The sequence below is a fragment of the Acanthisitta chloris genome, unplaced genomic scaffold (genome assembly GCF_000695815.1).
Source record: "Acanthisitta chloris isolate BGI_N310 unplaced genomic scaffold, ASM69581v1 scaffold18980, whole genome shotgun sequence".
NCBI classification, from domain to species: Eukaryota; Metazoa; Chordata; class Aves; order Passeriformes; family Acanthisittidae; genus Acanthisitta; species Acanthisitta chloris.
In genome coordinates this window covers 9009-33759 of record NW_008653663.1, presented here as the reverse complement: position 1 = coordinate 33759, position 24751 = coordinate 9009, and the positions used below count along the sequence as shown (strand labels likewise).

Below are 24751 nucleotides of genomic sequence, written 5' to 3'. Positions count from 1 at the left end.
CATGCAAAAGGCACCAGGTCAATTCAGACCAGCTGAGGCCAAGATCCAAAGCAAGCTTCCAGTTTCTCTGCTTTGCTTTTCCCTAGGGAAGTGAAGCTGCTGTACCAGCTTCCTCACATGAATCACATTTTGCTTTGACTGCCACCAGGACATCTACAGATAGGACAGGCTTTTTAACTCAAAGTCTCTATTAACATCAGCTGAAAGTTTCAATGGGTAAAAAAAGGACATTTCCCAGTAGTGTAGATTTTTCTTGAAGACTTGTTTCTTCTCACAAAAGCATATTTTGTCTTCTAGTTGAGTTCAAACCAAACCACTTGCCCTGTGGCACAGGACTTCTTTATGCTGCACCTCTGACAATAGTTGGGTGTCTCTGTCTTGTGCCACACGGTTCCTTGATTAGCACTGCTGTGTGAGCCAAATGCTTTGCACAACTCAAGCAATGGATGAATTTCCAGTCCAAAGGCATGTTGTGCAACGGAAGAAAGCAAGGCTCTCTTACTGGCATTTAACAATCTGGTTAAATGCTGGTAAGAATGACCAGGCTGGAAAACAGCTCTACAGGCTCCTGCTTGCTGCTTCTCCAGAAATTAAAGTGTTCCTTCCTTTCTAGATGCCTCTTTGCAGAGGTGGAAGGTCTTTCTGACGCCTTTCCTTTAAACCTCATGTGTGCTGTGTAGAAGATGCTGGTGCTTGGGGGGGTGGAAGGAGGTGACAGAGTGGCCAGTTTTCAAAACAGTAAAGCCACAGTGACAGTCGCCTTTGGCTCTTCCAGCCCACCAGCAGCAGGCTTAGTCACATCAGCAGCATCAAAGCTGAGCAGCTACTTGGAGAAAGGGCATTTGTCCTTTCATCTGGAGATTACAGGATCTTTCACAGATCCCAGCAGTCTGTTTTGAAATGCTCTTTGAAGAGAAATACCTGTTTGTGGCACCACCTGCCATTTAAAACAGCCTCTTTGCCTTCCAGCTTTCCCTGCAACACTCTCCCCCAGCCATTTAACCATGCATACAAGGACAAAATGATGCCAAAGTTCACTCCCCAGCAAGCAGCACTGCTCAGCTTTCACTCCAGGCTCTATATTGAGACAGGAACTCTCCACAAACATGCCAAAAATCTTGTAACCTATTTGGGTCCACTCCTTCCCCCTGTTGTGCTCAGAAGGGACAGCAGGGAGGCAGAAAACTGCTATTAGCATCTGGAGGAAAGAAAGGCAGACATATAAAGCTCTTTGCCTTGCTGTTTCCGTTCCTTCATGACTTAATTTCTTTTGGTCGGGGCACAGGAAATATTATAAAGCTGTAACCTCTAATCCGCTCCTGAGTACTCCTTCTCCATCTCTTCCTTTCTCCTTCTCTTTCAGCCAGTTCTAATCCTTTATGTCTCCTCTCACAGATAGGACTTGGAGTCTAATCTCAGATGACAGGTTGGTAATTAGAGCAAGAGATTATCCTGACCCCACATCAAGAAGGTAAAAAGAGAGGAATAATGCAGCATCATACAAGATCAAGCCTTCAATGTTCAATGCAGAAACCATCCTCATCTCAGCCAGTCTCCTCCTGGCTCCCTTACCCCACACCTTCTCCTTTGTCCCAGCAGAGTGTGGAAATCCTGAGTCTTCATACCTCCTTCTCATCTCCCCTCTGCTGAGCAAGGACTATGCTTTTCCAGGATTCATTCAGCACAGAAACGATCACATTTTCCTTTTCTGTAGACCTTGACTAAGCAGAGACTCAGCAGGTCTGTGGCTGGGAAGTATGGGCAGGAGGGAAAGCACAGGCAGATATGGAGGAAGAGATGCTGCTCAGAGAGTCTGGAGACATGACATGCTATCAGCCATCCTCAGCTGGGCACTTCTTACACACACCTAGAGCCCTTCTAGTACAGCAAGATGCAGCCACAGCACAGAGCAGCAGCAGCAAGCCCTCATCTCTACCCAGATACCCAACAGTCACTATCCGATCCTTGATCTGCTCCCATGCCTTGCAGGTGTCTCAGCACAGATCAGAAGTTCATCCACGTGTCCAGCCCATTTTATCCATCTTTGGCATAGATCTTGTCTCTTTTCTTATGTCATCAGTATTGAGTGAGAACCAAAAAAGCCATCACAGAGCCCCAAGACTACCATAGGAAAGGCAAAATTGGGACCACCAAGCTTCTTTAGCGTCCCACTCACTACATGGACAAGGTAAATAGGTGTCACCAGGATCCACTGTAGCTGAGGCTCAGGCATCACCAGCCAACAGCCTGCAGGCACCAGGAGGTGTTGGGATAGAGATGGCAGTGGAGTGATCGAAACCTGCAGGGGAGAAAGCAAAGTGACAGTGACAGTTTTAAACCAGCACACAGCTGGAAAATGGAAGACCTCTCTCTGTGTCCCATTCCACATCAGGCACCCAACCTGCATGACAGAACTCAGGACTGGTTGTTCACCTCAAGACGCCTTTTCTCAGCAAAGCTAAGCAGCCAAGCCTCCCTCTGATACCTGAATCCAGCTCGAGCTCAAGGAGCCCAAGCCCGTGGCTCACCCTGATCAGCAGGGAGATGGGCACTGCACCAGACCTTGCTACATGGTTCTGTTGATGCTCTTTTCATCACTAGCTGCTTCCCACCCCTGCTATCTTCAGCCAGGAGCTTCCTACCCATGCTCTGCAAATAACAAGTTTAGGTTTGTTCACGCAAAGAGAAGAAGGTAAATCAAAGAACACTTTTATTTGCAGTCAGCTTGAAGTGAACCCTTTTCTTTTCTCCCTTCAGTTTTCTCAGCAAAGCATAAAATGAAAAAGCAAGCAGAATTTCCTTTCCTGAATTTAAAAGAACATTTCTGTTCCTGTCCCTGAGGTAAAAGGTTAGCTTGTTCAGCCTCAAAAGGTGAAATAAATGGCAATACTTTTGGCTCAGGTATTGTCCAAATAAAATGTTTTGAATACTCCTTTTCTTCCCAAACATCCAAAAAGGTTTGCAAAGTTTGTAAGCATCTACACACAGCTTTACGCTGGTGTTCCCCTCACACCCAATAAGCCATGTGACTGTACCCCTCAGTCCATACCTCCTGCCCCCCATTTGGCTGCCTACCCCTCCCAGCCTATTGTCTGAGGGCTCACACCACAGCAACACCCACAGCACTCACACTCCGTACCTTGAGGGATCCTCTTGGGGCGAGAAGGGGCCGCTGAGCTCAATAACATTGAGTTTGTTCTCAAAGACACCGTAGCTGAGGGTGACCTACAAAGTGGTGGTGAGAAAGAATCAGGGAGGATGAGGTCAGTTCAGGAGCAAGGAACTTGCTTTGCATGACAGAACCTCCCTTTCTGGTTCTTTCTCTGGTGGTTTGGTCTCTGCCTTCTCCATCTCTCCTCACTTCCCACCCATGATGGTCCACTCTGCCAGTCCTTAGTCTCTCTGAGCCTCTTACACCCCCTTGTTATCTCCCCACACAAAGCAGATGTGGTGCCATGTCAAAGTCCCTTTACCAATCAATGATCATTTCTGCTTGTCCTTGTGCCACATTCTTCCTAGAGATGCTCTTAATGCTCCCATCACTCCCCATACACATGCTCCTCACCACTGATCCTAGAGCACTGTGACTGGCAACCGTGCAGCAGGCAGCATCTGCTTCTTATTTCAAAGAAGCATTTGCCAGGAAAGCCTCCCCAAAAGAGCAGATGATTGATTCAATACACATCAGTGCCATCAATGGAGCGATGTGCCTGTAAGTTCCCCTCCACTTCTTCTTCCTCACACACTCCCTCTTGCTCCATTTCCCCTCCTCACCTGCTGAGTGAGCCGAGAGGTGGGGATGAGCTGTAGGTTCTCCAGGTGGGAGTGGAAGAGTGCACTGGGCAGCAGCTGCCCCCCAACTTTGCACTCAATGATGTAACCCACAGTGCAGTCATCCGGCAGGCGGATGAGCTCTGAAGTGCTCAGGAAGTTCCTGCCACTGGAAGAGAGAAAGGCTGCATGGGTCAGGAAAAGGGTAAGGGCAGATATAGGCATCCACTTGCATGATACTGGAAACCAGAGTAAATCCTGGAACTAGGCAAGAAATCCCCAAGTTCCACATGCAAAGATTTGGGACTGTGTTTGTTCTTTGACCACTCCCAGCCATGCTGTCCCATGAATTGTTAGGTGCTGTCCCTCATATATATCCAGCTCCTCAGTGAGCGGATGCAGAGAGCTGAGAGACTTTGCTGAGTCACTTTTCCACCTGTTTGGTGAGCTGCACTGAGCCCTGAGGGGTCAGACAAACCACCAAAGAGAAACAGTGGGGACAAACAGAGAAACATGGCCAGGAGGAAGAAGAAACAGGACAGTTTTGCAGCTTGAATAAGCCATCTATGGCTCCACTGTAATGCAACACCACATGCTTGACCACCCTTTGATGACAGGCTAAACCCAGTTTTAAGGCTTCTGTAAGCGGAAGCAGTTAGGTAGCATGAAGCTCCGTCTACTATAACCCTCAGCTAGTTCAAACGTGGTTTAAGCTTTTTAAAACAGTAGTGACAGACTTTATGCTAGGTTAGGCATTATCTATCCATGCCACTTTCATTTTACCCTAGGTCACAGATCATCCTCCTATCTGAGTCTACCACAAAACACTTAGCATGGCCACCAGCCACCTGGTGTGGATCAGATCTGTCTTTCTGGGTATGCTCAGATCTGGTTAAGGCTGGCACAGCCAATGCCTACCAGTGTATGTGCATACAGTCCATGATATAACCTAGGGCATCATGGAATACATCATCTTGTTGTAGGCTGAGTAAATGACAGTGGGCAGATGATGGGATGGGAAGGAGGGTGAGGAGCAACCAAGAGCTTAAAGGAGATGGGGAGAGAGGAGTGTGTTATCCTATGATCAATGTCTGCTGATGTGCCTGCTCTTGCTTGTTTTCAACCAGCTGGCAGACCCTCCCACTACATCCTTCCTCCAGTCCTACATGCTTGCAGATGCATAGCATGTGGAACTCTGCATCTTTGCAAACACCACGTGCACAAATCCAGATCTGAGACTGCCAGGAATTAATGGGCAGTCATGTTGATCATCCCCAAAGGCTCTCATGCTCACCAGCTGCAGCAGCTCACCTGGCCCATGGCACCATCTTGCTTGCCAGCTTGCGGCTGATGCAGAACCCAGCCCCTCCTGTGGCAAACCAGAAGCGCACAGATTTCTGGAGAGAAACAGCAAAGAAAATCAATGGCAGAGGCTCAGATGATACCATACTCCCAGAGATGGGAATGCTGGAAAGCCAGCTTTGATGCCAGGACAAACACAGCCCTATTGTCACCCCAGACCCCTGACTGCTGCCCAGAAGAAGCACTTGTCAACAGTACAGCATAGATTTTGAGCTCCTCATTCTTGGAATGGCCAAGCACGTGGGCTGCCTGAGACAGGCTTATCTCCTGGCAATTACATACCCAAAGGCAGCTCCCTACGTTGATCAGATTGAGTCAATACCTACAACCATGTTCAGACTGAGATTCAGATTAGATGTTAGGAAACTTTTTTTCACTGTCAGGGTGTTCAGCCACTGGAATAGATTGCCCAGGGAGGTGGTGGAGTCACCATCCCTGGAAGTGTTTAAGAGGCATCTGGACCTGGCACTGGAGGATATGGTTTAGGGTTTAGAGGTTACAGCAATGACAGGTTAATGGTTGGGCTCGATGATCTTAGAGGTCTCCTCCAACCTTGATGATTCCATGATTATATGATTCTATGACTGGCGTGTTTTCAGCTGTTGCCCGTAGCTCTTGGGATCTAACTGTCCTTGCAGTATTTCTACAGTTAATGAGCCAGAGTATCAAAACAACCCATTGGCCCCCACACCACCAACACAGGCTGTACCGTCTGGTTGTTTGGAAGTATTTCAGAGGCCCAGATGGGTCGGTTCAGACTCGGTTTCCCCACGTATACATCCCACGTCTCAGAGTAGGAGGACAAGAGCTTCAGGAGGGCCCGAGGGTTCAGGTAGTTGTCATCATCCAAATGGCAAAACCAGCTGGATGAGGTGGGAAGGAAGACACAAGAGATTTCTGGTAAGAAAGGTGCCCCTTGCTCTCAGGGTCCCCCCCACAACAGCCCTGCCTCACCTCTGGCCACTGACCATGAAGGCGTCAAACTCAGCAGCCATCTTGCAGGAGAGGGCCAGGTGGCTGTGCTCAGCAGAGCAGTTGGTGAAGATCACATGGGCACCTGCCAGAAGAGGGAAAGTTGTGGCTCAGGGTCAGCCTACTTTGCGCGATCATAAGGAGGAGTCTCTGGGCAGGAAGGAAGGGGTTTGCTCACAGCCATCCTCCTCATAGCTGCCCAACAGGCATTCAAGCCCATGGTGATATGGGCTCCATCCTTCCCCCTACCAGGAGATGAAACCTGGACAAGCATCTTGACCAAGACTGGGACTCCTGCCATCCACCCACTTCTATCCCACACACTGACAGCCATGATGCAGGGGCTGAGGGGCTCTGTCATGGGCTGCTTCCACTCATGGATGCTTTCAGGCAGACAGCACCCTGCCTCCAGTTGGCTGCATGCCTTGGGCTAAGCCAACTACACCAATGGGCAGTGCTGGTGTAGGAGAGCCAGCCTTCATGTCAGAACCCCTTTCAAGGCCATGGCAGTTCAGAGGCTGAAGGTGGGTGGAAAGGTGGTGTTACAGGACAGGTCATTACCCATTCTCTTTTTCAAGGCATCATCTTCTTCATCAGTGAAGACATAGGTCTGGAGAAATGAGGAAAATAGGTTATACTCAGGAATGGAGTTGGTGCTTGTCCTGGCTGCCCACTCCTTTCTCCCACAGCTGGACACACTCAACATGGTTATTCCACTCCATCCTCTGGTGTCATGCCTCCCTCCCAGGCAGCAGTTGAACAGAAAGATGGCTATGCTCCACCTTTCTACATGGCACAATTATCAGCACTTGTGTGGCTTCATTTCCACCCCCGTCCCACTGCCTTGGGAACAGGGGATCCGTGACACTGAGTGAGGGGGTGAGGGAGCCCTGGCTTAGGTGTCAGTGGTAGAAAAATGAAAGCATTGTGGTGAAATGCTGCTCGGGTTAAAAGGAGAACATCTGTTTGTGTGTTAAGTGTGCACAGCCCCCTGGCACTTCCCGCCCCCTCCTCCTCCTCCTTTTTCTCCACCTCCAGGCCTCTCTAATCCCCCTCGCTGCCATTATGTGGCACATCTCCCCCTCTTCAGGGCCAGGCGAGGATCAGGGCTGGTGGAGAAAAGCTTTCCTCAGGCAGAAAATGAGCTGTCATGAAATCAAAAAGGAGTCGCGAGCCGTAAACAGTCTCCCCACCAGCTGCCCACAGGCTGGTTAAACACAGCACCTGGGCAGGGACAAAGGGAACAAGGCAGGCAGACAGCAGCTCCAGGAGCCATCATTGCTCCCAAAAGCTCTGGCAAGGAGACAAGAGTCTCTGCGACTCCCCACACCCACTCAGGATTTGCTAGATATGTCCCCATCAAGAGGACGTAGCAAGAGAATGTTCTGTACACAAAAAGAAGGCAATGATGGATCCTCAGAGATCATTTGGCTCGAGCAAAGACAGCAGGATGGTTTCATAATCTCAGAGGTACATTCTACAGCAGCTTGGTGAATTACCTTTCCACAGCTGAGCTGCAGTAGTGGACCATGCACACATTCCTACCCCACCCCACCAGTAAAGTCTCTTAGTTAAAACCACTTTCAAAATGATCATGGATCAAGAAGCAATTAGCTAAATCTCACATAAAGGAGTCGCTCTGGGTCAGGGGACCACATCACAACCTTCAGGCAAGGCATGGATTGTCAGTGGCATGGGATTTCCCTCACCAGCCTGTCAGAGTTAGAAATTTCCACGATGACAAATATTTCATCTTGAGAAAAAGAAATCTGAAACTGTTGAAAATTTCTGACATTTTCAGAACAAAAGCACGACATATTGTTGCTGGAAATGACTTGCTTACAGATACAAAACCAACTAGAAATCACGTGTCTAACAAACATCACATCTGATTAACATAAAATAGCAATCTGCATCTTTTCCCAAATTTTCTGCTTCTGAAAATATTCTGAAGTTCCCACTTTTTTTTCTTGATGCAAGGTGGGAAATGTTTTTTTCACAGACACCCAACAAGTTTCTGTGGGAACTCAAGGATGAAGGTACACTGTCACCGAGGTCAACACCAGACTGTCCAAAATAACTGGGAAAAGGGAGCTATGAGTGTGGGGACTGAACTGATTTTTCTGGCTCTTCTATACTGATCTCCATGGCACACCTGGCTACAGTACTCTAGAAATGCTAAAGAACATCAAAGTAGCACAGGCAGCTGCCTGCATCCTCATCCATCCATCCCTGACACCCCTGAGACTGGGCAGCCTGGAAAAGCAGCATCTGAGTGACCACCACCACCTGTCCCTCAGCAAACACACATGGATGGCTGGGATGGGAGACTAAAGGGCCCTGGCTGAAAACGGGCCTGGAGAGCATTTGATCCAGTTACACATCATTCACAAGGAGACAGGCACCACTGCTGTTGTCCATACTAGTGGAGTTTGGAAGAGATTTAGAAGGTCTCTCTGGCCACACCAGACCTATTCCCCTTGCTGGGGAGGTGTGAGGAGAGGAACACCTGGTGTCACTTGTGTCCTTGTAAGCAAATGGGGTGAATAGGAGCAGTATCCCTCTCGTATCCACCCTCCTGTTCTCCACCAGACCATGGGGCCATGGAGGATCTCCCATTGTGCTTTCTCAGTGCATTGAGACTGAGCCAGGATGGCTGTCAATGCTATAGTGGGGCAGCCAATCTGGACCCCAGGAGAGATGAAGCACAGAAAGTATCTCTCCATTCTGGAGTGGAGATGTCCAGGTGGGAATGGATGTCTGCTGGACAGCAGTACAAGCAATGATATGGAGCCACTGTGTCAAATAGCTTTGCGTGGCAGATCTCTGTGAACATAAGAGCCCATGCAGTGGATAAACACTAGACTTTGAGGCCTCCTCACCCCAAAACAGGAAAGTAGCCTAGCAAGGGAAAACTAGAAAAAGTGAATAAAGGTGTGGAACCTCACAATCCAGGGCCATGTTCATCTCTCAAGCACCCAGGGTACCCCTTCTCCGTGAAGAAACTTCCACCAAAATGCAAACACCTCAGCAGGGTCATTGTGGCCTGCCCAAAGAATAGATTAAAAATCTACTGTGTTTGCAACACTGAAAGTGTGAATGAAAGCCAGTTCAGGATGGGTTGTTCAAGGGTTTCATTTCAATTGGTTAGACATCTAGGCTTCTGAAAGGACAGAGGGTGCTAGAATCAGTTTGTTACCAAACAAAATGCCGTTTCACACCAGAAAGCTAGACTTATCTCCATCAGAATTACTGAGGCCAAGAATGTAAGTCACTCCAAGATTTTGTCCAGCCTAAACAACCATCAAAACCAACGCTTCCCTTTAGATGAAACTTTTGCTGAGGAAAAGCCTTACGCTGAAAAAACTTTCACATCAATCTCCAGTGGCAAGTTTGTTGTGGATCAGTTCTCAAGAGAAAAATGGTCCCGCAAAGAGTGACCACCTCACACTTCCCCATCTCTCACCAACTGCCTATCTTCTGTTTAAACAATGCAGTTTCAAGGAAAACGTCTCTCTTATTGTCTACCCCAACAGAGTCCAACATAGAGAACTTTTAATTTGGCTCCCATACAGTCTATCCTAGCCATAAAAATCACAGCTCTTCCTGCCTCCTGTTGCAGTCACCAAAGCCTGATCCATGAGGTCTGGGTTGTTTCCTCCGGGAGAACACCATGCAGGCAATCAGCTCTGAAGTCAGGCTTGGCATCAACGGCATGGCCAGCTGCTAAAGATTCCCTGCTGGCCAGTGGTGGAGAAGGACTCACTGCATTGGTCTCCAGTCTTGAGTAAGGGTAAGTGAGAGAGCAAGATGCTGGGTGAGCCCTAGGACAAGGCAGCCCCTGCACACCAGGACTTCTGAGACCTGGATCTCTATAAGACTGGCTCCTAAAGCCTACACCTCTCCACAAGGACTCAATAATAGGGGGTCTGGTGCACTAACCTGGTTCCCACAACAATTAAATGTCCTTTGCAAATTGAGCTCTCCTTTTTTTCCCCTTTTTTTTGCTAAGAGAGGTTTTCTATCTTGTCATATTTTCAAAACTAACCCTTTCCCCTAAACATCAAAACAAAACCCTCAAGCAGGAATATATTTTTTTAAAATATGGTTTTGACTTTCATGTACTAGTCTTTACCTCCCTCCCTGCCCCCACTTCCCTTCCCTCAAAGCTATTAGGTGCTAAAAAAGCAGAAGGAAAACATGGAAAATTGGTGGGTGGGTGGGGAAACGCTGAGCTTGCAACAAAAATTGATAACGATGAAAAAACACTGCTTAAAAATGAGTGATGTTTCCACTCTACCCTTCCTTCCTATTTTCCTGCTCAGTCTGTGAAGCTTTCCCACAGGTTGGCAGCAGTATGGAAAATTCAGCACCTGTTCCCAGATTTGGACATCGCTTGCATGGCAAAAAGAGAGGGGCAGATGAATCTAGGGAGCTGAAATCTAGCTCCTGTCACCAAGGTATGGCCTTGGTATGTTTGTCAAAGACATGAGGAAGGAAAGGTGAAATGCACCTTAAAAACCCAGACACAATATCTCAGTGCCAGTGCAGCCACGTGGTTGGGTTCAGTTTCTCCAAAGGGCTGCTGGGCTGAGGTCAGATGGAGAGGAGAAGTGCATCTGGAGGAGGAAGCAGGGCATCTCAGATGCTGAGAGGGACACATAGACAGGAGAGGAAGAATGCTTAAAATAGGACATGGCTTCCTGTGACGACCGCAGCAGACCAGACAGTTGCAGCACCATGAAGTGGAAAACCACCCTTACCCAGAAAACCCTGCATTGCTTCAAGCACTCTCCTACCCGGTACCTCCACCCCCGTCCCCCTTCCTTGCTGAGGCCTGAACTTGCCTTCTAGGCACTCATCACACATAGGCAGAGGCAAAAAAAAAAAACCCTTCAGGGCAGCCACAGGATTTCTTCTTTCTTGAAGAGCAGTTCTGCGAGGGAGGAAGAAAAGCACCCAGGCTCTGGGGAGTACTCCTGCCTACCAGTGAGACAATCTGCACAGCACCACCAATGTGGTGCCCCAGATCAGTTCCTCTAACAGGAAGGAAACTCTCCAAACTCTGTTTTAGCAAAGGGTGGAAACATCAGACCAGTTTAAAAAAATATTTAAAAAAAACCTGTAAAATCAAGTATACACCCACATCACCTCAAGATCATGCACGTGAGAGCATCTGCCCAAGAAAGCAAAGCATGGATTGTGCTGATGCGCTGGGGGGTGAACAGGGCTGCTAATACCTCTCCTGGATTCCACAAGGTCCTCCAGGTCCTCCTGCCTTGTTCTGATGCCCACTGCACTTTCTCAGGCACATCCTGGTGGAGGCCAGGAGAGCCACTCAGCTCCAAACCTAGCAAACTCATGGCATTAGCAGGTAGAAGACAACCATTTCATACAGACCCAGGACAGTCTGTGCATTCAGCCTGATGTGGCCTCTCTGCCAGCCTCTCCCATGAAGCAGCTACTGGTGAACCATTTTGCTGGGTAGCATCCCCCGTTCAACGTGAAGAGATATGAGAATTAGACAAAAGGGAACAAAGTACTGAGTGGGACTATAGTACCCATCCTCTCCTTCCTTTGGCTTTTACCCCGCTGTCCCATTACCAAATACCTTCTCTCTAGTACGATCCATATGCTCACCTGCTCACTGGCCTGGGATATCCACGTGTCCAGGAGCAGCTCCATCCTGCTCTGGTGAAATCTCTTGGTTGTCTTCACAGCTATGAAAATGTCCCCAAGTGTCAGGCTTCCCCCAGTCCTGTATCCCTCCGGAGGATGGACTTTGAGGTCCTTCTGCCCCATGCCACCACCTCCCTCTGGGCTCACTTTATTCCACTGCTCTGGCTTCACCAACATCCCCTCCCTGAGCCCAGGGTACCGAGCTGTTTCCTGAGCCCCACGGTGCCGCATGGAGAGGAGAGCCACACTGGCAAGGAAGACTGCAGCTCCAGAGAGACCACGGATGAGTCGACGGCCCATGGCTCCCAAATGGTTCCCAGTACGGCAATGGGAACAACAACCAGTATACTATTGAACAAGGACAAACTCTGCCTGTACCTCCACGTGAAAGTCGTCCACTCTTCTCGAAGTCTCCAATGGGGTGGGATCAGCCAAGAGCAATGTCTGAAAAGGATGTGGCCAAGGAATAAGGGGGATGAAGACCAGGAATCCAGAGAGACAGCAGACCTGGAGGATACCAGTGAAGCAGGGTGACTTTTCACAGACTACGAGGGCTCGATGACCCAGCAAGGCAGGGACACATAATGGGAAAATACTCCAAGGTGACTGGCACGTGGCTAGCACAGCCTGCCAGGAGGAAAGTGAGCATCCTCACTCCTGGCAGAGAGGCTGAGGGTCCCAGGGTAAGTGTCGAGGGGGTGGCAAAGTTGATCACAGCCATTGGTAGGACGTGTGGACCGAAGGCATCAGATCCTCAGAAGACAACAGCTGCACATCCGAGCCAGGCGCTTGGGCGGCGGCGAGCGGCAGATGCAGCACTGCAGGGACCGGGACAGGCGTCCAGCGAGCGGCAGGGCTGCCTCTCCACCTGCTTTCTCCCGCAGCTCTTGCTCCCTACCAGCCCCGGTCCCGCCTCCGGGCATGGGGCGGAGCGCCAGAGCATGGAGGGGGAAGGATGGAGAGTGGTGAGCTCTGCGTCTGACAGGGGCTTGGCTCACCAGTCTGGGACATCGCCAGTCTGGGACACCACCGAACAGCAGACGTGGGAGGACAAACCTGTTGCTTGTCTGTGACAGTCCAGCCCTGCTCAGCCATGCTCTTGAGAGAGGAGAGGATGGTGGCAGTAATGTGGGCTCTGGTGAAGTTAAGATGCAGTGTCCTATATTGTTCTTGGGAAGCAGGATTTTCCCCCAGGAATTACCTCAGCCCCAAACTTTTCCTGTGGGTACAGGTCTGAATTCCTGCCCCTGCCCTTTAATCCTGGGTTACCTCCCCAAAGCAGGACTGTGTGTTCCCTGCTGCTCCCCACACACATGCCTCAGAGTCTCAAGCTGGGGTGCGACCCCCCACTTCTGCCACCCATCTCCCCAAACCATGACCCAGACCCTCTCTGCTCTTGAAGGTGCCTTTCCCTCTGTCTCCAGTCACACAACCCCCACCCTTGGACCCATCTCACATTCCTACCAGGATACCCAAGGACATTCTGCTGCTCAGGTGGCTGCAGAACCAGTGGCATTCACATAAGCAGGTACACCAGCAACAGAAAGTGTGAGGGAGAGCCTGCCACCTCCTTTTCAACTGTAGAATCATAAAATGATTTGGGTTGGAAGGGACCTTCAGATCACCTAGTTCCAACGGCCTTGCCATGGGCAGGGACACCTTCCACTAGACCAGGTTACTCAGAGCCCCATGAAGCTTGGCCTTGAACACTTCCAGGGATGGGGCTCAGCATCACCACTGAGTTCATACCTCATCCCAGTCCCTGCCCCCTGCAACAGGGCTGAGCTCAGCAACTTGCCCTTTGTGGCTCTTGTGCTGTACAAGATGAAGCTTCCTTTTCCTCTCCCCTTGGCAAGGAAGTGTGGTGTCTTCTCTCTGTAGAACCCCAGGCACCCACAAGCACAGCAGCTAAATGGCACCTCCAGCTCCTTCACAAACACCATCCCACACCACTGGGCATGGTTGTGCGTCTCCACTGTGCCGCCTTCACCCTTAGCCCTCTGGCTGTCAGCAAGGGATAGCGATATCAGAGACCCTCAAAAGGTGTGAGAACCCCTCCCAGACAAAGATCACTGTAGAGGGGAAATTTTGGGGTCAGAACCACAGATTGCTGCATGGCATTGCTGGTTCAGTTGGCTATGGGGTAGATGACCACGCAGGTCCCTTTCATACTACCTGTGGGCTACTTTACAGAGCAGCCAAGAGGATACAGGGATACCATCAGCCCAAGAAGAGGATGACATCCACATCCCTAGCACAGCTGCCCTGTGCAGTGAGCGTGGGAACAGCAGGATAGTAGTGCTCTACATAAGCTGCCAAAATCAGAGCGCCTCCTCAGGGAGCTGCAAGCTGTGGGCATCCAATCTCAGCATGCCAAAAAAATAAAAATAAAAAGTAATAGGATGGAGGCCCAGGGGAAATGAGGGAGTGGGGGGGTGCAGAATGGCTCCATATGGAAAAGGGCCCCTCACTGTCCACATGTCAGATCACAGGACCTTAGAAAAGAGGAGCACGGCAGGGATCAGGGTCCCTCTCTTCCACACTCCCACCATGGGTCCAGAATAAGACACTTTCCAGGCAGACAGGGAAAACCTCTCTGCAGTGATAAAACTGTGTGTTCTGTTCCCCCAGGTCTCAGGCACACATTTTCACCCCAACCCTGTCCCTGGCTACAACCTTTTTCTTTTGTAAGGAAGAAATCCACTTCTCCTCCCTCCTACCCTGTATTTCTCTGATTCTCCAAGACTCCTAGCCTTCCCCTGAAGCAAGAACATCTCCAGAGCATCTCCCATATCCCTTTGGAGGGTCCCTGCAGGTTTTATTTTTAGACCTCTTTGCATAGTGATGTTTTCTTACACTGATCTGGGGCAAGGGGGGAGTTATTCACCTTCAGGCCTTACATTACTGCAGGGATGTGAACCTGCTATGACTGATCCGCTGCCTCTGTGCTCAATACTGGGATTGCTCTCATGGCTAGCCACCACTCCTGAACCAGAAATTAACCTCCCTGAGTGCTTCAGCCACATGTCAGCAGCCCCAGGCAGTTGTAAAGGCAGCTTCCATGGCTCCCAGGCATCCTGCAGTACCTCCCAGCCCTGGCCTAGGAGATCATCTGGGAGGGAAAGGTGGAACACAGGCAGAGGATCCTTAGTGATGTTCCCAAAAGACATTACAAATATGATTCCAAGCTACCTCGTGCAAAGCATGCTGCCAGGAAGCTCTGCTGGGGCATGGTCCCAACGTGAACAAGGCTGGTGACTTCCCAGGGCGATGTACATGCCACCATGTCAATCTCCTCCCTGGAGGGAGAAATATTACTCTCAGCGACTTGTTACAGGGGTTTGCACAAGGCTATTACAGCTGGTAATTGCTGCCCAGGGCTGCCAATTGCATTCTGCCTGTTACCTAACCCATGACTCATTCCTCCAAGCAGACAGCCACTCCCCCAGAGGTACAAAGAAGGTGGGCTGCAGTGTACAGGGCAGCAGGGGGTCATTTATGCTTGCCTTGGAGCCCTCTGCCCTGCTTCTCACCCGTGTCCAGAACAAGTTAATACTGGATTTTGAAAGCCTCAGGGGAGACAAGCTGGATAAAGAGAGCCTGGAAGAAGCCTGGGAGCAAGTGAGGCAGTGCCGCCTGCTGCTCGGCTAGGTGGGCAATGCCAACCTGCCTCCTTTTTTCCTTGTTTTTCCTCCCTTACTATCCGGCTGAAAACACTGATGGCCCAGGGAGGTGCTAGGGGATATATTTCTTTGGTGGGGAGCAGCAAACGCTAAGCTGGGAGCACAGCCTCCCTACACTAAATGAGGAGGCTTGATTTGAACTACCCTTAGCCTAGGCCATAGGGCTGGGGCCGGCTCCCAGTGGCAGCAGAGACAGGAGGAATTTTCAAGCCCTAAATCAAGAGCGCCTTACAGAGTTTTGCCTGGATACTCAAGCGCTACTTTTTTTACCTGCAAAGATACAATTTCTAATCTCCAAATCCATGGCAGGGTGGCTTGGGAGCTTGCTTTGGGACTTGTCTTCTCATCAACTCAACAAGAGTGCCACTTTGTTTGCCTGCAGGGCAAGCACCCTCCCAGGGGTCTTGCTGTGCTGGGATGCTCAGGCTGCATCCCCTGGAGTGGGTATCACTTGGGAGCTTTCATCTGGAGCCATGTGTACACCAGCTCCCCCTTCCCTGAGAGAGGAGTTGCATCGCTCCAGGGCAGAGCTAGGACTCTGCTCTACATTTTAGTGACTGCAAGTTAAAATCTTCATTTTCTTTCCTCCCCCCTCACTCTCGTCCTCATAAAAGACACGGACAACTGGTTTAGAGCCTGAAATAACACCCCACAGGGGACTAGTGAAGATCAGCAAGTTAATCTTTGCTCAGAGCTTCAAAAGTGTATGGGACTAGCAGGGCCCAAATCACAGGGGCAACGAGGACACGGAGAGGTCTTGACTCTGCTGCTGGTTGCCCATATTCTCTCAGTGACCCCAGAATCAGTGGGCTCAACCCTCTGCCTGGCCTCATGCTCCACAAAGCCTCCCAGAGCCACGGACTCCATTTTCCTCTTGCATGCCTCAGGAAAGACCATCTATCATCACAACCACCACCTCTCCGTGGCACGGGTATCCTGGCAGCCTTTTCCCATAGCAGGGCTGATAGTGGCAATTAGTCAGAAGTCAGGACTATGCTAGCATAGCTGAGCACTGCTGCAGCTACCCAAACCCTCCATCTCCCCTCTGCCAGAGTCTGAATACACTCTTGACCCCATGTCATGGTGAGAACCCCAACTTGCAGAGGCACTGCCCCCCCCTTTTGTTGGCAGCGTGGCTGGGCTCAGTCTCCCTGTTGTCACCCAGGAGGATGAGGTAGCTGGCTCATCACTGCATGCTAACCAGGGCATGGAGGGATGGGAAGCTCTAGGGACCTCAGCCAGACACCTCAAGTGAGCTTTTCCCTGACTAGTATTCCTAAAGTAACTTGGCCAACATCAGAGCCAGAGAGAGGCAAAGGACTGAAAAACAGAGGGTAAGTAGAAAAGAGAGAGGACTTGTTCTGTGGGACACTTAGCCTGCCCTCTCTCCATACCTCTTGCTGCCCTACAGCAGCAGAAGCATGCTCCCTCCTTCCCCTGGAGGGCTGGGCAGTTGGGTCTCACCTAAGGGAGGAGAAAAATATCCCATTATGCATAACCTGAACCTTCCCAGTAACACACGAACCCATAGTCTGCCAGCCATTCCCATTATGAATGGTATTTAATTCTCCTTTACACGTAGTTTGCCAATAAAAGGCTCCATTAATAATTTACAAGCAATAAAGAGTACAGCTCCTATAAAACAAGGGTTTGTTGCAATCTTAGTGTCACTCCAGCCGTGCTGGGGCGTAGGCATATAAGCCATGGCCAGAGGTGAGGTAGACAAAGGAAGAGGGGACCCGGAGCACACAGTGCTGCAGGGCAGGGGAGATGGGCTTCAAATGTATGTGACAGATTCTTCCACACAGCCTGATCCCACACAGTTGCCCTGCATTCCATATCTGTTAATCTGACTATGTACCAGAGACAAGGGCAGCCCAAGCTGATGAGGAACACCCCATGAGGGTGGTTTCCACCACACTGGTAGAAGATGTCTCTCCAGTAAAAGAGAGAAAGCTCAGACAGGGAGGCAGTACATGGTACTCCCCAACTCTTCATGGCCTCAAGGGTACCAGAAAGGCTACCCTGGGGGCCTTTGCTGCCAGCATCCCCTCAGGGAGGAAGAACACACTACCTGGAGGGGCTTGGGGAGGCAGGGACCTCCAAGAACAGCTCTTGGGAACAGTAGCTGGTAGTGCCCGCACTGCTACCCCCATCTCAGTTGTCGCCCTCCTCAATCCACAGCGGGCGGGTTTGCTCCTGAAAGATGCATCCCCGAACCACTTTGGGCAGCTCCTCAGCACGGGTCCAGGCATGGGGCTCCACACGGGTCCAGGAGCAGGGCAGAGTGTGGAGAGCCTGCTCCACAGCACGGCACAGCTTCAGCACTTCCGAGTCCCTCTGGCCCACCTTCCCCAGCAAGCTCCTGGAGAAAACATAGGGACAGGTGTTACCCTGGATATAGAAAGACAGGGTGGAAAAAGCACCCAGGAACTCCCTCATATGTACAGAAAGCCAATTCTTCTGCCCTTATTCCCATCACAGCAGCCAACTCTAGCAAACACATCAAGTGTTCTCACCCAGTCCTTGTTCTCCCTCTGAAGAGAGACAAGGGCTTCTCTCTCCTCCTGTGACACCCGTCATCCATGCCACTCTGTCTTTTCTTACCTGAGTCCTCTAACGTTCTTCTCAGTGACCTCGACATGGATAACAATGGGGTATATTTCACTTTTAATTAGATCCCTCACGCTCTGAACTCCCAACTCTAGCAGGCAGTGTTTATTCTGGAAGGGAAATTGAATAGATTTACTGATTTAAATGGAGAAAAAAATAACCCCAGCCCCTGACAGTTACATTAAATCAAAGCCTATACCGTGCAATATCATTGCTTTTCCAATACTAATTCCATTTAAAGTGAGATTTATGGACAGTGCCAAGAGGGAAGGGGAGAATTGAAGAGCAGGGTCACCCACTCCATCACTGCCAACTCATCTCAAGAGCCCACCAGACCCTTCGCAGCCACAGCCCATTTTCACATTCCCTTTGTCATCATTGTCACCCACAGCATCACATTTCTTCATCTGCCCCAAGAAGAGCTGTTGCCACTTTGGGGAAGATGATGAATGTGAGATCAGAGAGGTCACTTCTGCATATGGCATGTTCCACCCCCTCCCCAACAAATCCCCATGTGACATTTATTTTATCTGAACTCATCATAGACTCAGGAAAATGTCCATATCTGCTGCTCCACAACTTCACAGCACCTGGACCTAAACCACTCTTCAAATTACACAGACCTCAAGCGGGCAGCTCCATCCCTATCACCACATCACCCTCCCTCTCCCCACATCCAGCTGTCTCCTCCTCTCCTCCCATATGAAAGGGGTGTCTCCTACCGGCCCTCTTTCCCCACACCAAACAGCTCAGCACCTTCTCCATCGCCTCCCGGATCATGCGGATTTGCCCGCTCTCCCTCTGGTCCTGGGGGGCAGTTCTAGACACAGGGTGCTCCTGAGCACGGGTTGCACTGGGATCCGCTCCTGTCAGCTTCTCTGTGAGCCAAGAGGAGATATGAAAAGACAGATGTCAGCCCCTTCTCCCTCTTGCACATACTTTTGACCCCAGATCCCGCACATTTGCTTGCTGTGCTTATGCTTATCAAGTCAGTGTTCACGGATTCTGGACAGCAAGTCTAATTATACAACATTACACGTTGGCATGAATCTCATATGAAACAAGCAAGATATCACAGCTGAAGACAGCTTCCAGGGCAAGAGCAGAACTTGTGTTGTACCACAGCAGCCCAAGCCGTATCACAGTCATTATCCACTCCTTTCCCCACTTCTACACTGTCCTAACCCCTCCCTAATAGAGTATGGCAGAAAAATAACCATTTTATTTTGCCAGGTAGGTTTTCTGCAGGGTTTGAGAGCTACATGGGCTCATAGATAGCTCCAGTGAGTAGCACGGCTGGGAAAGCAAGAGGAGTTTGCACCTCAGCATGGGAGAATGGGAGGATGATGGGGATGAGTTGAACCTCCTTTTGGTGGTGGCAGCATAAGCCACCTCCCCTGCCTGGAGGCAGAAGGACAGCACCCAGCAGCCAGGCCAGCACCAGGCAAAGGAGCAGCAGAGAGGTGATGCTGAGACAGAAAACTGGGGGCAGAGCTGGCAGTAGAGTGAGCTGTGGTGTGGACAAAGCAGTGACTGTCAGATGCCCCTGCTAACTCCCAACAGAAGCTGACACAATACACACACACACACACACACAGAGATCTGTCTTGGGAGTGATGGGCTCTTGCAGTCCCATGTGGCTGAAGCAGGCAGCAGGCTTTACCTGCCCACCATGCTGCTCTAGGCAGCTGCCCACAGTGCCACAGAAACATAAGCAGGGAACATAAGGCTTTTAGGAGCTGCTTACCCCTAATATAGAAATAAAGTAATATATTTAGCAGAAGCCATGTTTGGAACTGGGTCCAGAGCACATTCCAGTTCTACCAAGGCCCAGGCTGGCTGGGAATCCTGTGCTACCTCTGCCTGGTGGGTGCTTTCCAGGTAGACCCAGATCCTGCAAAGTCATGTTTCCTTTGGGGGCAGCAGGCTCTTGTGGATGATCAGTTGGCTGAAGGGTTCTCCAAAAGAAAATACAGACAGTGAAGAGGAGACAAATGGCTCATAGCTTCTGGATCACCTTCCTTCCCTTGCAGCAGGCAAAATTGGCAGGGGAGAATTTTGCCCTCAGTGTAAATTCCCAGCTGCAGTAAAGGCTTTGAAGCATGTCCCCATAGATGTGAGAGGGACCCTGCAGAGGGCTCAGCAGGACAGGATATATGGCCAAGTCACTCAGCTAAGAAGCCCAGCAGCCAAAATCTTCAGAGCCATCCTTCTTCAACAAACCAGAGATTTTTCACTACTTCCATCATCACTCCCCCAAAAAATATACCAACTCATTTTTCAGTCCTGCAGTTGGCAAAAATTCTAAACACTGAGAAAACAGAGCAGTGGAGATGTGAGGAGGAAGCAGGAAAGCAGGAGTTGTTGTCTGTGAACATTCCCTATAGGAGAAATGCTCTTTCCCCAGCAGCCTCTGCAGTGGTGTCAGTCTCACACTGCTGACCGAAGGGGACAACAGCTGTAATGGATCCTGTCATTCCTGGAGAGGAAGAACTGGTCTGACATCAACCTGGAGATCCCACATCAACTAGGGGTTTCATCTCTGGGAAGAGCCACACAAGGCAATGTCACCACCACCCACTCAAGGGAAGAGAGAAGATCCCCATGACTCAGGAGACCCGAAGGGAAGGAAGGCTTCCCTGTGGGCCAAGGGATAGGACACAGTTAAAAGCAGAAAACATCTTGTAGACACTCAGCCCATAAAGGTGACCTGTCAACAGATACTGTGTGGGAAGACAGAGACTCTCACACTTAGCCGCTGAAGAGACACCTCATGTGCTTTCCAAGAGTCCTATGAGACCAGATCTCAAACTTCCAAGACAAGCAACTCTTCCCTGAATTGGACTGACCAAGGCCTCCACAGAATTGACCTCTGTGGGCAACATCTTAGCTTCTCACTGTATGGCTAAGAAGTGGCAGGAGGTAAAAGGGGAAAGCAGCCTTTGGAAGCATGAGACTCACTTCCTTTACATCATTTGACCACAGACTTCAAAAACAGTCCTGGATGTGCCAACCACTCATTGATGCCTACCTGCTGGGCACACATGGAAGTCCAGGCGAGAGGTAGGCAAGTCCAGCAGGTTCCTGATGAGCCGTGGCACAATGCAGTTTGGTGACAGCACCACAGGACGGGGTGTCTTGACCACCACAGGGCGCACCAGGCTGTAAGGCTTCAGGTTCATGTCTGGGTCTAGAACACAAGAATGAAGAAGAAAAAGCCAAAGATGGGAACACAGGAGACCAGATCAGCCCACAGATCATCCCATTCTTCCTGTACCACCCCATCATTCTGAATCATGGAGGCACCTACCAACCATCTTATGTCCCAGCAGAGATCCTACCCTGGTTATAACACTCACTCATGGGCAGATACATCCCCACCCATTTCCTGGGACTCCCTTGAGTTACACACCAGTTTATCCTCCACAAAAAGATGACCCCAAGAACAACAGCAGCAATGGAAAGCCCCAGAAAACCAGGGTAAACAAGCTTTAAACACGAACAAGCTTCATAAAACCCCATTAGCAGAGTTATAAGAGGCATCCTGGCAGAGAGACTGAGGCACCCCAGCTGCCATTGTCCCTTCCATGCCCACAGGGGACAATTGGGTCTCCAAGGCTGAGGGGCAGGTGCAGGGCTAACAGCTCACCTGAGCAGGGGTCCAGCCACAGCTGCTGAGGGGGCTGCTCAGGGCTCCTCTGCGGTTTGGATTTCACCAAGCGCAGTTGGTCCAAAGCTCGTTTCTTTAGCTGAGGAGCAAGTGAGGGCAATAAGGCTGAGAGCATTGACTTTTTCACACAAATGCAGAACTGGCTGCAGAACATCCTTTGGCAAAAAGGATGAAGCATGGGAAGGGGTCTGCTTGCTGCCCATCAGGTTCAGCCTGGGAAGTGGGTAGGGTATAGAAATGTAGCCACAGAACAGTAACACTACCTGGGCTATAAGCTAACCCAGCTGTCACCTCTATGAGTTGGTTTACCAAGGTGGCAGGGTGGTTACATGCACACGCACAGAGCTCTCATCACTCTCATCTTTGGCTTACGTTATTTCTGTGGCCTTTCTGCTGACCAGGCATCTGGCCCTTCTCCTGGATCTTCAAAAGCTGGTGAGCCCTGAAAAGAGTTTGCACTCAAGCAACTCCACAGGCCCCAGGGACAATAGCCTGCTGCAATCCTCTTCACCAGCCCCACAGATTTGCTGAAGCATAGGCATATCAAAGCTCTCCCTCAAGACTCATGGTCTCTCACGGGCTCCCAACCACTACTGCACTGGTCCCCCATACAAGGTTTGGTCATCCCACACCACTGAGAGGCCAGTCTGCACCCCTTAGGACTCCTAGGGGATGCTCACCACATGAACAGGACAGGCACCCCCTGCCTTCCTCTTCACCCTAGTTACCTCTGTAGTTGGGCACTGTCCCCTTGTCCAGGTCCTGCATGGTCAAGGGATCAATGCGGGAGCACTACCTTTGGATTCCTAGGGGATGCTCACCATATATAAATGGGGCAGGTACTCCCTGTCTTCCCCCTCACCCTGGTTACCTGCTGTAGTTGGGCACTGTCCCCTTGTCCAGGTCCCGCATGGTCAAGGGATCAACACGGGAGCAGTACCACTCCAGACGCCCTTTGTGCATAGTGTCTGTCACATGGAGGATCTCCCGACACTTCACGCACAGTGCGTAAGGGTCTGATGGCTCCAAGAGGGACAGATTTGTGCGCACATAGAACGAGTCTCCAGAAAGCTTCTTCCCTTCCTCCAGGGCTTCCCGCAGAGGCTGATATCCTGGAGTATACAACATAGGTCACCACAGGCAGAGAGACAGGAGACAACAATCACCGATAAGACAGCCGAGTTCCCAGCACAGTTGTGATGCTATAGATTGGGGTGGGGGATGCAGAGGAGGCAAACAGACAGAAGGTCTGTACCTCCATCCTGTAACTCAGAGGATGCACAAGTCACGCCATACAGGGAAAGGTACCAGAGCTACGGCCAACCCCTGTGTCAGACATGGTGGCCTAGGACCAAAGAGGACAGGAGAGAGAATAACTATTATCTCCAGGGATGGGTGGAGTGTCTAGAAAGGAAGGCAGAGAGCTCAGGCTCAAAGCAGACCCAGCTGCCAGCACCCTACCTTCCAGGTCCAGCTGAAAGACAAGACTTGAGGGCTCATCCCAGTGCAGCAGGCTCAGGTAGGCAACCTCCCGTGTGCAGTTCTCCAGGGAAAGCACCTCTTCCTTCAGTGACGGCACCCTCAGCTAGCAAGGACAGATGTTGTTAGACCTAAGGGCTCCCCCCAAGCTCCCTCACCCATCAGGGTTACACAAGAGATGTTACAGAGTGAGGCAGGCCCAGGAAAAGCTATACCTGAGGACAAGGCATCCTCAGTCTGCTTCTGGCTCCTTCCTCTGCCTCTAAAATACCTGCTGCCAGCCACCACCCAGTCTGGTTGCTGGGCTACTGTGAAAGGAAATGTGTGTGCATGAACATGTGTGGGAGTGGGAGGCCTGGTTTGTTTTTCAGTTACAGGTGGGATATTAATTCAAGCAGTGTAGCTGTATTTCAAGTGGTGACATTCTTGGCAAAACAAATGCCCTTCCCTCCCTCCAGGAGCTTTGTTCAGAGTAATTATTCTCTATAGCTCAGGAGGGTCACAAAGGCCCAAGAAATCTTGCCCCAGAATTGATTGCTTTGCAACTTGCATGTGCAGAATGTGAGATGCAAACTGCTCTGAAATACTACAAGGTGACAGACAACTTCAGGGACATAGTCATACTGACAACTTAATTGTGTGACTCCTTTTTGTTTCTCCCCTCCCACAGCTCAAGAAAGTGTTTCAGAAGGTCTCAGCATTTTTATATGCACAGGTATACTCGAGGGCCATGGGACCTGGATGGGTGTTTGTGCTGTGTAAATGTCTATGCAGGAAACAGTCTTGGGAAACGAGAAATGGAGGTGGACTTCAAGCTGGGTAGAGGTCAGCTTGCACTGGGGATCACTCCACACTCCTTACATCATCCCAGGTGCCTTGCAAACCCACAAAGTGAGCCCATTCCCAGACTCACCTCAATGAGCCGGCACCCTTCCCTGAGTCCTGCATCCTCGACCCGTGAGCCTGGCTTGACCCACTGGACATAAATCCCTGTCCTGTTCCCTCCAAGGATGGAGATGTCTGCTCCGAGCCTCTTCTCCTGAGATGAGGGCTTGCTGGGGTGACCCACACTCGTGAGCTGTACCACCAGTGACCTGGCAAGGAAAAATACCAAGTCCAGCAACTGAAGTTTGCTGCCTTTTCTAAGAACCAGTCTCCCATGCCTTGTGTCCAGCTACAGAGTGTTTATCATACTGAGCCAACAGCAGTACAGAGCTTATGATTCACAGTGTGCCCATCACCAGGGCACACAGAGAGAGCTTATGAACCCCCATAGCCCTTTCCATCCCACCTGCCCCAAAGGAAAAATACCAAGTCCAGCAACTGAAGTTTGCTGCCTTTTCTAAGAACCAGTCTCCCATGCCTTGTGTCCAGCTACAGAGTGTTTATCATACTGAGCCAACAGCAGTACAGAGCTTATGATTCACAGTGTGCCCATCACCAGGGCACACAGAGAGAGCTTATGAACCCCCATAGCCCTTTCCATCCCACCTGCCCCAACACTGAAGCCAGGCTCCCACAG

At 50.4% G+C, this 24751-nt stretch overlaps 2 protein-coding genes across 2 annotated transcripts in view; both read right to left on the bottom strand.

Annotated features, from left to right (window-relative positions):
• Positions 1 to 2232: 2232 nt before the first annotated feature.
• Positions 2233 to 12084, bottom strand: MFNG (MFNG O-fucosylpeptide 3-beta-N-acetylglucosaminyltransferase). Its single transcript, XM_009082040.1, has 8 exons — positions 11746 to 12084; positions 6667 to 6715; positions 6088 to 6190; positions 5843 to 5996; positions 5083 to 5168; positions 3775 to 3940; positions 3140 to 3225; positions 2233 to 2299 (listed from the first exon to the last, which is right to left on the bottom strand). The coding sequence occupies exons 1-8, from the start codon at positions 12082 to 12084 to the stop codon at positions 2233 to 2235; spliced, it is 1050 nt and encodes a 349-aa protein (XP_009080288.1).
• Positions 12085 to 17624: 5540 nt separating this feature from the next.
• The window catches only part of CARD10 (caspase recruitment domain family, member 10), a gene marked incomplete at its 5' end in the record, with an annotated part of 14263 nt that continues 7136 nt past the window's right edge, over positions 17625 to 24751 (bottom strand). Inside the window, 9 exons of the mRNA XM_009082051.1 lie at positions 17625 to 17832; positions 18075 to 18190; positions 18837 to 18958; positions 21112 to 21270; positions 21730 to 21829; positions 22123 to 22192; positions 22622 to 22862; positions 23212 to 23335; positions 24143 to 24323. Of these exons, the coding sequence (XP_009080299.1) occupies positions 17625 to 17832; positions 18075 to 18190; positions 18837 to 18958; positions 21112 to 21270; positions 21730 to 21829; positions 22123 to 22192; positions 22622 to 22862; positions 23212 to 23335; positions 24143 to 24323 (1321 nt within the window). The remainder of the gene's footprint in view (positions 17833 to 18074; positions 18191 to 18836; positions 18959 to 21111; positions 21271 to 21729; positions 21830 to 22122; positions 22193 to 22621; positions 22863 to 23211; positions 23336 to 24142; positions 24324 to 24751) is intronic.

What these genes read in the sequence shown, in the direction of transcription:
- MFNG (XM_009082040.1), bottom strand. Translation starts at nt 12,084, where the DNA reads ATGGGCCGTCGACTCATCCGTGGTCTCTCTGGAGCTGCAGTCTTCCTT. An exon ending in TTCATGGTCAGTGGCCAGAG is followed by an intron (nt 5,997 to 6,087) that starts GTGAGGCAGGGC and finishes CACCTCATCCAG; the next exon opens with CTGGTTTTGCCATTTGGATG. An exon ending in CCCCAAGAGGATCCCTCAAG is followed by an intron (nt 2,300 to 3,139) that starts GTACGGAGTGTG and finishes TCTCCCCTGCAG; the next exon opens with GTTTCGATCACTCCACTGCC.